At 42.7% G+C, this 18498-nt stretch overlaps 1 protein-coding gene across 4 annotated transcripts in view; it reads right to left on the reverse strand.

Annotated features, from left to right (window-relative positions):
* LOC126281305 (probable cytochrome P450 6a13) overlaps window positions 1-18498 on the reverse strand; it is a 117187-nt gene that overhangs the window by 37103 nt on the left and 61586 nt on the right. For all 4 annotated transcript variants that reach the window (XM_049980140.1, XM_049980139.1, XM_049980138.1 and 1 more), the window contains exons 3-4: window positions 9811-10044; window positions 1545-1744 (exon numbers count right to left, since the gene is read on the reverse strand). In XM_049980140.1, the coding sequence (XP_049836097.1) occupies window positions 1545-1744; window positions 9811-10044 (434 nt within the window). The remainder of the gene's footprint in view (window positions 1-1544; window positions 1745-9810; window positions 10045-18498) is intronic.

The following is an 18498-nucleotide window of genomic DNA, read 5'->3' on the forward strand; positions in this document are numbered from 1 at the left end:
TGAGTCTTTTCCATGTTTAATGTCACTGTGTTGCCTTTAAACCATTTATTAATATCCATGTAAATATCATTAGCAGACCTTTCTTGAAGTATACTCGACATACAATTTATTGCAATACTTCTGTCATCTATAAACAAAACGAACTCTGCTTCTGGCAGTGTAGCTGACGTTGTTGTTGTTGTGGTCTTCAGTCCTGAGACTGGTTTGATGCAGCTCTCCATGCTACTCTATCCTGTGCAAGCTTCTTCATCTCCCAGTACTTACTGCAACCTACATCCTTCTGAATCTCCTTAGTGTATTCATCTCTTGGTTTCCCTCTACAATTTTTACCCTACACGCTGCCCCCCAATGCTAAATTTGTGATCCCTTGATGCCTCAGAACATGCCCTACCAACCAGTCCCTTCTTCTTGTCAAGTTGTGCCACAAACTCCTCTTCTCCCCAATTCTATTCAGTACCTCATCATTAGTTATGTCATCTACCCATGTAATCTTTAGCATTCTTCTGTAGCAATACATTTCGAAAGCTTCTCTTCTCTTCTTGTCCAAACTATTAATCGTCCATGTTTCAGTTCCTTACATGGCAACACTCCATACAAATACTTTCAGAAACGACTTCCTGACAATTAAATCTACACTCTATGTTAACAAATTTCTCTTCTTCAGAAACGCTTTCCTTGCCATTGCCAGTCTACATTTTGTATCCACTCTACTTCGACCATCATCAATTATTTTATTCCTCAAATAGCAAAACTCCTTTACTACTTTAAGTGTCTCATTTCCTAATCTAATTCCCTCAGCATCACCTGACTTAATTAGACTACATTCCATTATCCTCGTTTTGCTTTTGTTGATGCTCATCTTATATCCTCCTTTCAAGAGACTGTCAATTCCGTTCAACTGCTCTTCCAAGTCCTTTGCTATCTCTGACAGAATTACAATGTCATCAGCGAACTTCAAAGTTTTTATTTCTTCTCCGTGGATTTTAATACCTACTCCGAATTTTTCTTTTGTTTCCTTTACTGCTTGCTCAATACACAGATTGAATAACATACGGGAGAAGCTACGACCCTGTCCCGCTCTCTTCCCCACCACTGCTTTCCTTACATGCCCCTCGACTCTTGTCACTGCCATCTGGTTTCTGTACAAATTGTAAATAGCATTTCGCTCTCTGTATTTTATCCCTGCCACCTGACTGATGAGAGATCATTAATGCAATGGCTCTAAGATGGATCCCTGTGGGACACCTAGATCTAATTTCTTCCCACTCTGATGCTGACTGATGACTTAATTCACTTGTTGATGACTTAATTCACTAGACTGTAAAGAGAGAGGAGGGAGGAGCAGATGTATGGAGCGAGTGGGGAAAGAAAAGATGGACTACTAGAAGTGGAATGAACACGTACCTCCGTAACGCCAGGTACTCGACTATTTCTTTATAAAATTGTGTCCCGTGCGCATACTTTCCATCCCAGAGCGATTACCTACGCCGGCTGTGACTTTGGACATCAGAAGTGTACAGAGGCGGGCCGCCGCTGCTACTGACCAGACTGTGGTGAGTCCTCGGCGTCCTCCTTGGCTGCGAGCGCCATCAGCAGCTGCATGAGGTCGTTGCGGCGCACGTTGTGGCGGCGGCGGTGCGCCACGATCTCTGCCGTCAGCCAACGGAAGACGTCGGCGTCGCCGGAGCGCAGGAAGCGGACGCCCATCGCCCTGGCCGCGTCGGGCACCGCCAGAACCAGCGTCCTGCGACAGGTGTCGAACGCTTTAAAGCTGGACCTGCCCTCAGCTCAAGGCGCCCAAACACTTGTGAAGAGCCAAAGATGATAAAGTCGCCTAATATCGTGTATGGTGGCAGAGAAAGCACGGAACTGTCGCAACACGACTTATGTCTGAAGCAGTACTGAAGGGAACTGACACCATGAATCCTGCAGTACCAGGAGATGGACATCGCTACTGAACAGAACCTTGCAAGCCATCCCAGATATGCTCAATAATGTTCAAGTCTGGGGAGTTTCGTGGATAGGGGAAGTGAGTTCCTGCAGCCACTCTAAAGAAATTCAGGACGTGTGGGGTGTCGCATTGTCCTACTGGAATTGCCCAAGTCCGTAGGAATGCACAATGGACGGAATGCAGATGATCAGACAAGATGCTTACGTAAGTGTCACCTGTCAGAGTCTTATTTAGGCGTAGCACGGGCTATTATCACTCCAACTGCACACGTCATACACCATTACGGAGCATCCGCCAGCTTGAATCATGCAGGGCCCATGGATTCATAAAGTTGTCTTCATACCCGTAAATTCCTAAGCGCTCGATACAATTTGAAACGAGACATCTCCGAACAGGCACCACCAGATATGAAACTTCCTGGTAGATTAAAACTGTGTGCCGGACTGATACTCGAAATCGGGACCTTTGCCTTTCGAGGGCAAGTGCTCTACGAACTGAGCTACCCAAGCACGAGTCACGCCCTATCCTCACAGCTTTACTTGTGAGAGTACCTCGTCCGCAATATCCTTTCTTTCAGGAGTGCTAGTTCTGCAAGGTTCGCAGGACAGCTTCTATAAAGTTTGGGAGGTAGGAGACGAGGTACTGGTAGAAGTAAAGCTGTGAGAACGGGACGTGAGTCGTGCTTAGGTAGCTCAGTTAGTAGAGCACTTGCCCGCGAGAGGCAAACGCCCCGATTACGAGTCTCTGTCCGGCACACAGTTTTAATATGCCACGAAGTTTCATATCAGCGCACACTCCGCTGCAAAGTGAAAATCTCATTCTGGAACATCTTTCCAGTCTTCAAAAGTCCAATGTCGGGTTTGACGATCCCAGGCGAGGCGCAAAGCTTTGTGCCGTCATTCATCAAGGGTACACCACGAGAGGCCTTTCGGCTCCGAAAGCCCATATCGATTATGTTATCGTTGAATGGTTCGCACGCTGACACTTGTTGATGGCACAGCATTGAAGTCTGAGGAAATTTGCGGAATGCTGCACCTCTGTCACGTTGAACTATTCTCTTCAGTCGTCGTTGGTCACATTCTTGCAGGATCTTTTTCTCGCCACAGCGATTTGGTGTTTTACCAGATTCCTGATACTCACGATACACTCGTGAAATGGTCGCACCGGAAAACTCCCACTTAACTGCTACCTCGCAGATGTTGTGTCCCATCGCTCGTGCGCCGACTATAACACCACGTTCAAACTCAAACTCATTTAAATCTTGACAACCTGCTATTGTAGCAGCAGTAAACAATCTCACAACTGCATCAGACACCTGTTTTGTTATATAGGCGTTGCTGAACGCACCGCCTCATTCTGCCTGTTTACGTTATCTCCTTGAATATGCATACATATACCAGCTTCTCTGGCGCTTCAGCGTATACTTTCGAGGATGTCCCATCGACAGGTGAGAGAAGACTGACGCATAGGCGGTTCCTGGTCGTGAGGACGAGGCTTTCGTTGGGGCTACCAATGAGGAGTCGTAATCAGTTGTCGGAATTCCAAGTGCTGTGTGGCAGCCGCAAGGCCGACCATACACTCTGGGTTAGGTGAAAGGCATTACAGTTTGTGTTGTCCTTAGGCAAATCTGAGTGAATTTACTGACCGAGAGCCTTGGTTTGCGAAGCATTAGAGTTAGGTGTCCGGTTTGGAGACGAAGCTGTGAGTCCGGTATAGAGCAGCAGACACTGAGGTGCGTCGGTCCAATCACTACTGTGGCACAGTGTTCACTGCATTGCAGACTCCAGACGGTGCGTGGCAAGCTCTACGCTGCTCCGGCTTGATAGGGATATTCGAGATGAATCGCTCGCTGCGTTCGGCGTTCGCCCCTGCAGACAGCAGGAGTCATAGTGCGAGCAACGTATGGCGCGTTAGCGTCCAGTTTGCCGTTCACGATCTCTGTCAGTCCAGTGAATTACATTGCGTGATCCGCATTCCAAGCAGTATCCGTGTTGTAGGACTCAACCATTCTCGACTCTGCCAATTGCACTGCAGCAATTTCCATATTTCTTTCTAATTATATGTTATAATTTTGGCTCATCATACTGCACTCTTGGGTCCTTATGTTAATAAAAGGCTGTAATCACACTCAACATTTTCAATTTCGTAAAAATCAGAAACATATTTATGTGAGAGAGAGTTGAAGTAGTGGAGAATCTATTTCATTACAGAGCTATGGCCAAAAATATTAGTTCAACTAAGTTCACCGTTGCACGTAGTTTTACATTGGTATTGCTGGAGGATGACTCTATTATGTGGAGTAGCACCTAACAGATTGGAATAGTGAGTGTTACCCCACTTCACCATACTCAGCGTTCATCCCCTGTAAAAGACAGCTCGCGAATGAATGAAATGCTCAAAGGAAGACACCATTGCTTTTCTCGTGTAATACTCTACATGTTCTACATGTAAGATGACTCTCATCTTATCTAACAATAAAGAGTTTCCCGAAGATGGCGGCTTCCAAAATGGCCACATGTTGGTAACATATCCTCACAGGCTTCTCCTCCCTTCCCCAAATCTCACACTATTTCACTTCAAATTTCTGCTTATCCAAATTTTCCTTTCGTTTGGAAAGGTGGTTCTACCCTTTGGACACCCTGTGGATTTTAAAGGCACCCACTGTTTCCTTGGCTACCTCTGGTCCCCTCTTCTGGTCGACTCCATTCTTCTAGGAAAGATCTTCCCTGGTATTATTATCAGTGCCTTCATCTGGACAGAAGCACACTTCCACGTTCTTATAGTACAACGTAAGCCCAAACGACTCAGCATAGCACCACTCGAAGTCAAAAATTACGGCATAGCCTGCCTGCAGTACTCGTAACGATTAAGTCCATGAACCAGTATAAAGACCAGATCGAATGCAGTCAGTCCTCTGCCGTGGTCACTGAATGGGTGTTAACGGCAAACTCTTGCAGAGATGTGGCTTGTACTCAATGATCGTGTTTAAAATACTGCTGTGAATATAAAACAATCAGCATACATTTCATACTACATTATTTACACACGGTGTTACAAAAAGGTACGGCCAAACTTTCAGGAAACATTCCTCACACACAAATAAAGAAAAGTTATGGTGACAAATATCCAGAAACGCTTACTTTCCGTGTCAGAGCTCATTTTAGTTTCGTCAGTATGAACTGTACTTCCTCGAGTCACCGCCAGTTGGCCCAATTGTAGGAAGGTAATGTTGACTTCGGTGCTTGTGTTGACATGCGACTCATTGCTCTACAGTACTAGCATCAAGCACATCAGTACGTAGCATCAGCAGGTTAGTGTTCATCACGACCGTGGTTTTGCAGTCAGCGCAAAGTTTACAAATGCGGAGTTGGCAGATGCCCATTTGATGCATGGATTAGCACGGGGCAATAGCCGTGGTGCGGTATGTTTGTATCGAGACAGATTTACAGAACGAAGGTGTCCCAACAGGAAGACGTTCGAAGCAATTTATCGGCGTCTTTCAGGAATGTTTCCTGAAAGTTTGGCAGTACCTTTTTGTAACACCCTGTATACTTCCGCTGTGCCGTTACGGACCGCAAACGACGTTCCGATAATAGACCTGTGTGAGACTTCTTACTGCTGAATTAGCTGATGTTTGTCTACACAATGAGTGCAGTAATTGTCATTCTCCAATACCAAGGACATCTGTATAACGGATCATACCATCAAAGTCATTCAAAGATTTGACGTACTGAAAACTGTTTCCGTATTCTTTTACGTGGATGCTCTTATACCTTTTTAAATAACGCAAACGTTATTAACATTCTCCATCATTATTCTTCAATACTACATATTATTTATTTCTCAACATAGTCACCCTGGCGACGAACACATTTCATCCAACGGGAAACCAGTTTGTTGGTGCCGCAACTGTAGAATGTTCGACTTTGTTGATGCAGCCAAGGCTTCGTCACTGTCAAACTGAAATCCTCAAAGGTGTTGTTTATGTTTTGGAAATAAATGAAGAGCGGTTAGGGCCAAGTCGGAATCGTATGAAGGCTCATCAATGATAGTGAATTCAAGGTGGCGGATTGTTCAAGATGTCGCAGCGCACATTTAAAGTCTGGAATTGTCATACTGAAGGAAGAGATGTTCCATTTGTGGACGAACTCTTCGAATTCTAAATTCGATTAAGGCACGCTGTTTCTTACGCGCCAGCAGAGTTACGTTACACATAGTCATGTTACACACTTCAATTCGGAGCCTTCTAGCGGCAAAGTTCTGAAAATACGTACTCATAAAGAATAAGGATGTAACAGTGAAATCATCATCATCATCATCATCAGCCAGTTCTATCAATTAATGATGTGGCCGTTTTGAGTAGGCGTGTAGCAAAGAATCCCAATAAGATCTTCCTTTTCTTACGACCCTGAGCTTCCCGTTACCAATTCAACCCCACTGTCTTCCTTTTATCTCTGTCCCAACTGTCTTGTGGTCTTCCTCTAGGTCTTTTATGTTAAATTGGGCTCCAGTCTAGGGCATTGAAATAACATTTGTTTTATTCAAATAGCATAAGAGCTTTCACATTAAAATTCGGGGGGTATTACTTTTCAGCACGCCCCCCACATGTTACATCTCTGTGCGATGATGGTAAGGAACAGCTGAATATTGGTAAATGCAGGCATTATCACATTGGCCTCTATATAGGTTATATAACAATCCAATGTCACCTACCGGGGGGGGGGGGGTGATTATTAATTTAAAAAAAAAACTAAAGAAGGGAACTCGGAAAATATCGTTCTGAAACACAACTAATCATTTATTCATGCTGTTGGCATGCGATCTCAAATTGAGTCCATATTTTCAGGCTTCCAGGCGGCTTTTCACACCGTTTCTCACAAGCGACTGCTAATCGTACTTCGTACCTGCGGAGTATAGCCTAGTTGCGCTACTTGATTCGTGATTTCTGCCAGAAAGGTCACAGTTCGTAAGCTGTTTCAAATAAACGATTTAGGAGAAAATCTGAGATCTCTCTTGGATTTTTTTCCATGTCATGCTGTCATTTGCCGTCTCCCAAAGTAATCAGAACATCAAAACCAGCTGCAATATGCTTTAGCAGGATATTGGTATCCTGTGAAAAGAGGAAACTGATCCTAAATAACGAAAGTATGAGGTTACCCACATGAATACTAAAAGAAATTCGTTAAATTTCGGTTACAGGACAATACCACACAACTCTAAACCGAGTGTTTTCAACTAAATACTTAGAGATTACGATTACGAATAACTTAAATTGGAATGTTCACACAAATAATGTCTTGGGCAAAGTTAACCACAGACTGCTATTGACTGACAGAACACTTAGAAAATGCAACAGGTCTACTAACGAGGCTGCTTACATTGCGCTTGTCCGTCCTCTTCTGGAGTATTGCTGCAAGGTGTGAGATTCACATCAGATAGGATTGACGGAGAACATCGAAATAGACCAAACAAGGCGAGCACTTTTTTACTGTCGCGAAATAAGGGAGAGAGTGTCACGAAAATGATACGCAAGCTTGGGTGTCAGCCGTTAAAACAAAGGCATTTTTCCTTGCGGTGGGGTCATTTCACGAAATTTCAATCAAAATTTAGTTGGTGTCCACCTGCACAGGGAGAAATGATTACCTGTACAAAGTGAGAGAAATCAAAGCCCGCAGGGAAAGATTTAAGTGCTCGTTTCTCTCACGCGCTTTTCGAGAGTGGAAAGAAAGAGAAAGAGCTTAATGATGATTGAATGAATCATGTGCCAGGAGCTATATTGTGAACTGGAGATTACCTGTGTAGATACAGAAGTAGAAACGTGTACCACGTTTGAATACACATATCAGTTACGTAACGTACGATACAAGTTACAGCTGCAGCTTAGATGATAATAAGGACATATCACACAGTGCAGGTTACATCAGACGACAAACCCGTAAGTTATTTTGTAACATAATGATAGATACCAAATTAAATTCAGTAGACTGTATTTAAGTACATGACATTAAAAACAGAAATGTATGGTGTTCCGTTGTATGTCACCATAATGAATGTAGCAGTTTTTTATGGTTAATAATGGCGTTCTATAAATATTTAGAACATGTAGAACACTGCTTACAGACGCGATCGTTCAGTTTTTCTTGACGAAATTGATTAACAGTGCGCTTCTAGTTGATTTGTTGTGGTGTTGTTGTTTCCACTTTCTTCAAAAAATGGAAACAATAATTCGACAGAATACCCAAAAACACATTATCAATTGCTGAGAAACATCTTCATTTAATCCATCCTGATGGGAATCCCAAAATCACAAAAAGGCCAAAAAATAGTTCTGTACCTGCTGTCATTCGTAAGCGAACAGAACTCTCCCAATACGCCGTAGTCAACCATTCGACTTCCCAAAAACTGAGATTATGTGCCTGTTTCATTGCACGTTACAAGTTGGTATTTAATCGACACAACCGCAGCAAACGATTAGTACTGTTGCTGAACATTGCAGAAATGTTCCTCTCACTAATTAGCATTAGCTTAAATTAAATTAATATATATTTATCGCTACCTGGTGTTCATGTTACCGAACAGAAATTATGCGCAGCTCATCCTAAAAGCTCTCGTGTCGGCTTTGGCCTTTTAGAGCGTTATTTGAATGCCCAGAAGCTAGTGCACTGTCGGCACCTTCTTTTTTGATGCAGTGGAACTTCCTGATAAGCCTGGATCTCGCCGTGTGATCCTGTACGTTGCCAGAAGCTCTCCTGCTAATCCTGAGGGCCTAGGGCTCCTGAGAGCAGTGACGTAGCGGAGAGGGGAACTCAGCGTCTCCTCTCGGTAGTCAGGTATGCGACTCTCAGCGAAGAGCAAGAAACGGTAGTGGCAACTCCCCGAAGCCAAACCCACACTTATTTTTGAAGTAATTGTTTTGATTCGATTCTGCCGTCTATCTTTACCTACCCTGAGTTAACCTTTTATTATCTACAAAAGTGCTATACTCACCAGCAATGTATTCAAAACGGTCTTGACTGTCATAAAATATTAATTTGCAAAGGTAAACGGTCCCGGTCAGAATTTGACTATCTGCCGAGCTTAGTACCATGATGGTAGGCGACGGAGGTGAAAGAAGCAGGCGGCGACTGGAACACCACGTTCAAACTAACTTACACCTTGATAACTTGCCATTGTAGCAACAGAAACCGACCTAACAACTGCACCAGACACTTGTGGTCTTATATAGGAGTTGCCGTATTGTGCCCGTTACATGTCTCTGTATCTGAATACGCATGCCTAGACCAATTTCTTTGGCGCATCAGTGGAGAACGGCCGGCGGCAGCCGCTCGATGCATTCGCACTTGGAGCCTCTTTCTTGTAAAATTGTGATACCTGTACTCTGTTCCGTGCCGAATTATTTGTAATGAATCTTCTTTAACCACACCACTCTGTATGGCAGCTCTCCTTACCACTATGTACGCAACACAAACACATTAAGCTATGTTACGTGGCAGTGACGCATCATTTAAAAGTTTCTTTGTCCTTAAGTTTTGTAAAACAGTGTATCTGATCTGTAGTATTTGTCAATTCTGCGAGATTCTCGAAATCTCTTATGTTTCTGGAATACTAAGAGTTGGTGAAGACAACAACTCCTTCCGTATCTGACCTCAATTCTATTCTGGCTGTACACTGCAGTGGGTAATAAATATGCTTTCATTACTAAGGGTTATGCATAACTGACGACGCTGCGTTCAGATTTGTACTTGATTGTGGTTTCAAAATGACAATATTATCGTAATAAAATAGCAAAGCAGGAACGATTTTCACGAGGTGCTACGTACGACGCAGAAGGCTGCAGTGCTGAGCGCACAGTACCGTACTTTCTGATCCTTCTGAGCAGAGAGCCGCTGGCCAGGCGCCTCGCCTTCCTCACGACGAAGCAGTCGTAGTTCAGCATCGATTCGAACTCGACGCCGAAGGCGCACGTCCCCACCGTGTCGATGACGAAACGGTGCATCTGGTCGTAGACGTCCAGCTCCAGGAGCCGCTCTGCTGGAGCCTCCAGCACCTTCATAAGACGCTGTGCCATCTCGTCCAGCAGGAAGAACATGTGCCTGCAAAATCATCGCCTTTGAAGTTCCTCTCCTGTATAGCTCACTGAAAGATCAATGCTAAATATCATTGATACAAGTTTGAAGTCACAGTGGCCAATATTAATGATTCTGTGTGGATAACTTAAATATTCTCTTTGCTATGTTACCCCCATTGGGCATCAAACCTATATCTCAACATACTGTATGATGTAAGAGGTGTGTGGCGGCGCGGTGCGGTGTTGCAGCGAATAAAGTTCAAATTTGGGGGAAACTGGAGGATGATCTGTTAAATGATTAAAAACCTTTCAACGGCCAAGAACACATAAAATCTCTCTCTCTCTCTCTCTCTCTCTCTCTCTCTCTCTCTCTCTCTCTCTCTCTCTTCTCTCTCTTTCTTTTTTAAAACAATTTCAACAGACTATGCTGTCACCTTTCAGGTCTTAAAATCTCTTGTCGCAAAAGACGTTCATTTTACTCTGAGCTCAAGCACAGGATGTCATGTGGACAGCATGACATTTTTATCCAGTTAGTACCTTGTGCGTGAGGCCAGCCTAAAATGTACATGTTTTACAACAAAAGACCTGAAGATGACAGCATAGTCTGTTGAAACGTGCTGCCTAAAAAAAAAAAATAAAAAAAGGAGAGAGAGAGGAGGGGGGGGGGGGGGGGAGATATTTTATGCGATCTTGGCCTGTCGATGGGAGTTTAATAATAATGAAATGAAAGTATTTACGTGCGTAAAATTTCACTCTACTACGGCAAGCTTGCATACAGAAGTTACTTCCAAGCCTTGCTCCAGGCTGTACAAAGATTGAAAAGTCCACACGCACCCATGATTCATAACTTGTCAGTTTATGGTAATTATTAGTTATCCTTCTCCGAAAGCTTACAAACCGACTGTTTCTTTTAGAATAGCTCTCTCAAGTGTTGCTATAATCACTCTCACGTAAAAAAATGTTCACGTAGGTGAGTAAGCAACTCGCCACGCGAAATTTAGTTATTTAAAATGTGACCAAAAGTTCCCAATTATAGACTGTGCAATAAATTGAACTCTCTTCCATACTTCTTTGTTTATGATAATTTATATCAATGTAATTAATCTGTGGACGTTATGCCAGAAGCAATGCGACGTAAAAGAATGTAAAATGCTAAACATTTATTTGTAATATTGGTTCATGCATAAGGAACGTAGGTTTGTAGTCATGTAAAACTTTGAGGGAGGTCCCTCCGCAACGGAACTGATTGAGCAGCAACAGAAAAGGTGGATCTGGCGATCGAAATGCAATGCTCTTCATCTACATCTACATTCATACTCCGCAAGCCACCAAACAGTGTGTCGCGGAGGGCACTTTACGTGCCACTGTCATTACCTCCCTTTTCTGTTCCAGTCGCGTATGGTTCACGGGAAGAACGACTGTCTGAAAGCCTCCGTGCTCGAATCTCTCTAATTTTACATTTGTGATCTCCACGGGAGGTATAAGTAAGGGGGAAGCAGTATATTCGATACCTCATCCAGAAAAGCACACTCTCGAAACCTGGCGAGCAAGCTACACCGCGATGCAGAGCGCCTCTCTTGCAGAGTCTGCCACTTGAGTTTGCTAAACATCTCCGTAACGCTATTACGGTTACCAAATAACCCTGTGATGAAACGCGCCGCTCTTCTTTGGATCTTCTCTGTCTCCTCGGTCAACCCGATCTGGTAGGGATCCCACACTGATGAGCAATACTCAAGTATAGGTCGAACGAGTGTTTTGTAAGCCATCTCCTTCGTTGATGGACTACATTTTCTAAGGACTCTCCCAATGAATCTCAACCTGGTACCCGCCTTACCAAAAATTAATTTTATATGATCATTCCATTTCAAATCGTTCCGCAACCACACTCCCAGACATTTTACGAAAGTAACTGCTACCAGTGTTTGTTCCGCTATCATATAATCATACAATAAAGGATCCTTCTTTCTATGTATTCGCAATACATTACATTTGTCTATGTTACGGGTCAGTTGCCACTCCCTACACCAAGTGCCTATCCGCTGCAGATCTTCCTGCATTTCGCATTCAATTTTCTAATGCTGCAACTTCTCTGTATACTACTGCATCATCCGCGAAAAGCCGCATGGAACTTCCGACACTATCTACTAAGTCATTTATATATATTGTGAAAAGCAATGGTCCCATAACACTCCCCTGTGGCACGCCAGAGGTTACTTTAACGTCTGTAGACGTCTCTCCAGTGATAACAACATGCTGTGTTCTGTTTGCTAAAAACTCTTCAATCCAGCCACACAGCCACCATCCATGTTGATTCCTACAGAGTAGATTATGGGTTTCCAAAAACGACATGATACTCGAACAAAAACATGTTCTAAAATTCTACAACAGATCGACGTCAGAGATATAGGTCTATAGTTTTGCGCATCTGCTCGATGACCCTTTCTGAAGACTGGGACTACCTGTGCTCTTTTCCAATCATTTGGAACCTTCCGTTCCTCTAGAGACTTGCGGTACACAGCTGTCAAAAGGGGGGCAAGTTCTTTCGCGTACTCTATGTAGAATCGAATTGGTATTCCGTCAGGTCCAGTGGAGTTTCCTCTGTTGAGTGATTTCAGTTGCTTTTCTATTCCTTGGACATTTTTTTCGATTTTAGCCATTTTTTCATTTGTGCGAGGATTTAGAGAAGGAACTGCAGTGCGGTCTTCCTCTGTGAAACAGCTTTGGAAAAAGGTGTTTAATATTTCAGCTTTACGCGTGTCATCCTCTGTTTCAAAGCCATCATCATCGCGGAGTGTCTGGATATGCTGTTTCGAGCCACTTACTGATTTAACGTAAGACCAGAACTTCCTAGGATTTTCTGTCAAGTCGATACATAGAATTTTACTTTCGAATTCACTGAACGCTTCACGCATAGCCCTCCTTACGCTAACTTTGACATCGTTTAGGTTCTGTTTGTCTGAGAGGTTTTGGCTGCGTTTAAACTTGGAGTGAAGCTCTCTTTGCTTCCGCAGTAGTTTCCTAACTCTGTTGTTGAACCACGGTGGGTTTTTCCCGTTCCTCACAGTTTTACTCGGCACGTACCTGTCTAAAACGCATTTTACAATTGCCTTAAACTTTTTCCTTAACACTCAGCATTGTCAGTGTCGGAACAGAAATTTTTGTTTTGATCTGTTAGGTAGTCTGAAATCTACCTTCTATTACTCTTGCTAAACAGATAAACCTTCCTCCCTTTTCTTATATTCCTATTAACTTCCATATTCAGGGATGCTGCAACGGCCTTATGATCACTGATTCCCTGTTCTGCACTTACAGAGTCGAAAAGTTCGGGTCTGTTTGTTATGAGTAGGTCCAAGATGTTATCTCCACGAGTCGGTTCTCTGTTTAATTGCTTGAGGTAATTTTCGGATAGTACACTCAGTATAATGTCACTCGATGCTCTGTCCCTGCCACCCGTCCTAAACATCTGAGTATCCCAGTCTATATCTGGTAAATTGAAATCTCCACCTAAGACTATAATATGCTGAGAAAATTTATGTGAAATGTATTCCAAATTTTCTCGCAGCTGTTCTGCCACTAATGCTGCTGAGTCGGGAGGTCGGTAAAAGGAGCCAATTATTAACCTAGCTCGGTTGTTGAATATAACCTCCACCCATAATATTTCGCAGGAACTATCCATTTGTACTTCACTACAGGATAATCTACTACTAACAGTGACAAACACGCCACCACCGGTTGCATACAATCTATCCTTTCTGAAAACCGTCTGTGGCTTTGTAAAAATTTCGGCTGAATTTATCTCTGGCTTCAGCCAGCTTTCTGTACCTATAACGATATCAGCTTCGGTGCTTTCTATCAGCGCTTGAAGTTCCGGTACTTTACCAATATAGCTTCGACAGTTTACAATTACAATACCGTTTGCTGCTTGGTCCCCGCATGTCCTGACTTTGCCTCGCACCCTTTGAAGCTGTTGCCCTTTCTGTACTTGCCCGAGGCCATCTAACCTAAAAAACCGCCCAGTCCACGCCACACAGCCCCTGCTACCCGTGTAGCCGCTTTCTGCGTGTAGTGGACTCCTGACCTATCCAGCGGAACCCGAAACCCAACAACCCTATGGCGCAAGTCGAGGAATCTGCAGCCCACACGGTCGCAGAACCGTCTCAGCCTCTGATTCAGACCCTCCACTCGTCTCTGTACCAAAGGTCCGCAGTCAGTCCTGTCGACGATGCTGCAGATGGTGAGCTCTGCTTTCATCCCGCTAGCGTGAATGGCAGTCTTCACTAAATCAGATAGCCGCCGGAAGCCAGAGAGGATTTCCTCCGATCCATAGCAACACACATCATTGGTGCCGACATGAGCGACCACCTGCAGATGGGTGCATCCTGTACCCTTCATGGCAACCGGAAGGACCCTTTCCACATCTGGAATGACCTCCCCCGGTATGCACTCGGAGTGCACATTGGTTTTCTTCCGTTTTCTTGCTGCTCCTCTCTTGTGTGGCATGAGTCAGTCGGTGGCTAACAGGCAAAGGATGCACATCTTGTGAACCGACAGAGGCGAGAACTAATGCAGGATCGTGTAATATAACATCGGATGTGGACGTAATTCGGCTTATTATTCATGGGATACTTTGGTTAGCTCTGTGCTATGAAAATCCGACGCTAAGAGGAGAATTTTCGGAGAGCGTCAAACAGGAAGAGTCATGGATACTTTTTGCTGCACTTTTTTGAATAGCTCAGGACATCAACACTGCCACCATCTTCATCACATATTAGCAGTTGAGTAACTGCATGAAGCAGATACATGGTTCCATTTTCAATAACCATTTTGTTTCTGTGCACTTGTGTTGAGCCACGGTATTTAATCCTTAGTCAATGACATACACAGGGTCGTGTCCTAAGTGCTACGATGAATCAGAGTATCCTGCTGTACTGAACCGAAGAGCAACTATTATAATTAACAAAAGTTAACAGATTTCGTGGTGTTGTAAAATACATAATTATTTAGTGAGGGTAAATTTTCAAATAATCCACGCAGTTGTCATGAATGAAGAGTTAAAGTACTCAGTTCAATTATTGTTTTCATTGAGATAATAGTGTTTACAATTTTCTGTGTACATCTGCATCTACATGGATTCTACAAATTACATTTAAGTGCCTGGCAGGGCTTCATCGAACCAACTTCACAGTTCTCTATTATCCCTATCTAGTATAGCGCGCGGAATGTACGAATGCCTTTTTCCTTCCGTACGAACTCTTATTTCCCATATTTTATCATTGTGATCATTTCTCCCTCTGTAGTCCGGCGTCAACAAAATATTTTCGCATACGGAACAGAAAGTTGGTGACTAGAATTTCGTGAGAAGATTCGTCAGCACGAAACACGCCTTTGTTTTAGTGATGTACATCTCCCAAAATTCTGTATCACTTCAGTGACAGTCTCTCTTCTATGAACTTTCTCGATAGACTCTGTCAATCCTATCTGGTAAGTATCCCACATCGCTCAGCAGTATTCTAGAAGAGGACGGACAAGCGTAGGATTCGCACTCTCCTTAGTACATCTGTTGCATTTCTAAGTGTCCTGCCAATAAAACGCAGTCTTCCCCACAACATTTTCAATGTTTTCCTTCCCATTTAGGTTGTTCGTAATTATGATTCCTAGGTATTTAGTTGAATTTTCGGTCGTTTGATTTGACAGATTTATTATGTAACCGAGGTTTAACGGATTCCTTTTGGCACTCACGTGGATGACCTCATACGTTTCGTCATAGGGCTATTTGCCAATTTTCACGCCATACAGATATCTTTTCTAAATCTTTTGCAATTTGGTTTGATCTTCTGATGACGTTACTAGTCGATAAACCACAGCGTCATCTGAAAACAACCTAAGACAGCTGTTCAGATTTTCTCACAAATCGTTTATATAGAAAAGGAACAGCAAAGAGCCTACAATACAGCCTTCAGGAAATCCAGAAATCACTGCAGTTTTACTCGATGACTTTCCGTCAGTTACTATGAACTGTGATCTCTCTGACAGGAAATCACTAATCCAGCTATATAACTGAGACGACAGTCCATAAGCACACAACTTTCATACAAACCGCTTGGGTGGTACAGTAACAACAGCCTTCCAGGAATCAAGATATACGGAATCAATTTGAGATCCCTTGTCAATAGCACTCAACACTTCATGTGAGTAAAGAGCCAGTTGTGTTTCACAAGAACAATGTTTTCGAAATCCATGTTTACTGTGTTTCAATAGACCATTTTCCTAAAGGTAATTCATAAGCTTCGAACACAATATATGTTCCAAAAGCCCTCTGCATATCGACGTTAATGATGTGAATTTGTAATTTAGTGGATTACTCCTACCAGCTTTATTGAATTTGGGCTGATGCAGTTAACAGTGTTTCCCATTTTGTGTTGTGACTTAAGTGTTGAGCCACGATCTGGATCTACCGATAAATTAGAGTCGGGCTGATGCAGTTAACAGTGTATCCCATTTTGTGTTGTGACTTAAGTGTTGAGTCACGATCTGGATCTACCGATAAATTAGAGTCTGGTTCCCCATGCTGGTTGTTGAGCCAAATTTAAATGTCGTATTACAATACAAGTAACGAAAACTAAGCAACTTGCTACAGTTAATCAAACTATATAAGATTCAGGTGCCTCACATTCCATTTGAGCTAAATAATATATGATAGTGAATATTCCTTGAGAAAGCAAATAATAATCAGTACAAAAGATATTATTAATTCACAACTATTTCAGTAGTACTAATTTCCTATAATTAAACTGACAAAAGAAACTCTCGTCCATGTGAATGGTGCTACACCATTAGTAACCATTTACCTATAATTATCATCCTCTTCCTTCCGTTGTATGCAGACAGTAAGTGTTACTGAGAGCCAATTGTTGCCTGAATACATTATTACTTCTCCAGTGTAGTTCATGTCAGTTCACTGGATCATTACTTTGCTACATTGTGCTATTGTCCTGTATCTTATCGGCAAAACAAAACTTTTTTGTCAAGTAAAGTCAACCTACATATATAGGTTTCTTTATGAATCATGCTAGTACTGAGTACAACTTTGCCCAATTAGGCTGTCGACTGTTTCTTTTCATGTAATTAAAGTCTGTTTGATTACTAATAGAACCTTGGTTCGATTCCCGTTTATTTTACTATCGTTTTCGCTCAAGAACAGTCCTCCCAGAATCGAAAGATAGTACCACACGCTTCCTCTACACACAGTCGCCATTACAAAATTCCTCCGCAGTAATAACATTATCTGGATACTGCAAATTTAGTAGGAGCCGGTACTGTTAAAACTTCTATCGAAATTTAAAAAATTACTGGTACTTTGTTCAGGAATACAACAAATGAGTTATGCTCAGCACACAGTTAAATTTCATCTAGCATCAATATTCTTTTAGATCAAGCAATAACTGTGTCTGTAACATACAAGAAGAGCTGCTGTTACTTAAACTACCATAGTATGTATATTTCTTATTCAGTAAAACCCGATTACCAGCCTTTACTTATTTGCTTTAGTAGGACCAACACGGACCCAGTTCAGGAGAAATTGAACCATTTTTTCTCAAACGACTTTTACAAGTCACCATGTAGTAACTACCACAAATAGATGTGCTAAGATGACTCACCTGTGGGTCATTCTCTCCTAATACTGTGTAATACGTGGAAAAAAAAATTAGTTGATTGAGGCATTAGATGCATATGTATGAGGTCTAATGGATATCAGACCATAAGTGGACACATTTTTGAATATAGTACACACACAGCAGGGTATCTGTTGTCCTTTCCCTGAGGCGAGCAGTCTTCGCATGAACATGTCCCAAAATTTACGACCTATTGTTTTTAGTATGGCTGTAGCACTGCACTAAGTGGGGTACGCCTGTCAGTGTAGACCAAACGTTGCGCGCCCTCACCTACGCAACTCGACGCGTGGCCGACCGCCCAGGGGAAAATACGCATTAATGGCTTGCTCTTTCCACATGTACTTGCACGTACTAACGAACCAAAGAAAATGAACTCGTAATACCTACAACTATTAGTCTGCAAATGATATAAATACTAATGTAATGTTGTAATCCTGGCAAGGATCATCCTCAAATGACTGGCGACCAGTTTTAAACCGTGAAAAGCATTTGCTACGTTGCGTATGACAATGAGCATCTGTCAGCTTCTGTCAGAAGCTCAAACGTTTCTATAAAACATTTCCTCAATTTCATGCAAAATTGTAAATTGCTCCAGAAAGTTGCACGTTTCAAAAATCCCAACTAGCACTTGTAGCACTTGAATACGCTGCACTCAAATAAGAATTTCACGAAACGTCAACCAGGTGCCAACACTCTAAAAAAGAACATGGTTACAAAGGAGGTAGCACGCAAGGCACATCACTAAATATCTTCGATGACCTGTACTTCAAGATGTTCAGTTATTTTCTCAACAGATCTCGTATGGC

Source organism: Schistocerca gregaria, chromosome 7 (genome assembly GCF_023897955.1).
Source record: "Schistocerca gregaria isolate iqSchGreg1 chromosome 7, iqSchGreg1.2, whole genome shotgun sequence".
Classification (NCBI taxonomy): domain Eukaryota; kingdom Metazoa; phylum Arthropoda; class Insecta; order Orthoptera; family Acrididae; genus Schistocerca; species Schistocerca gregaria.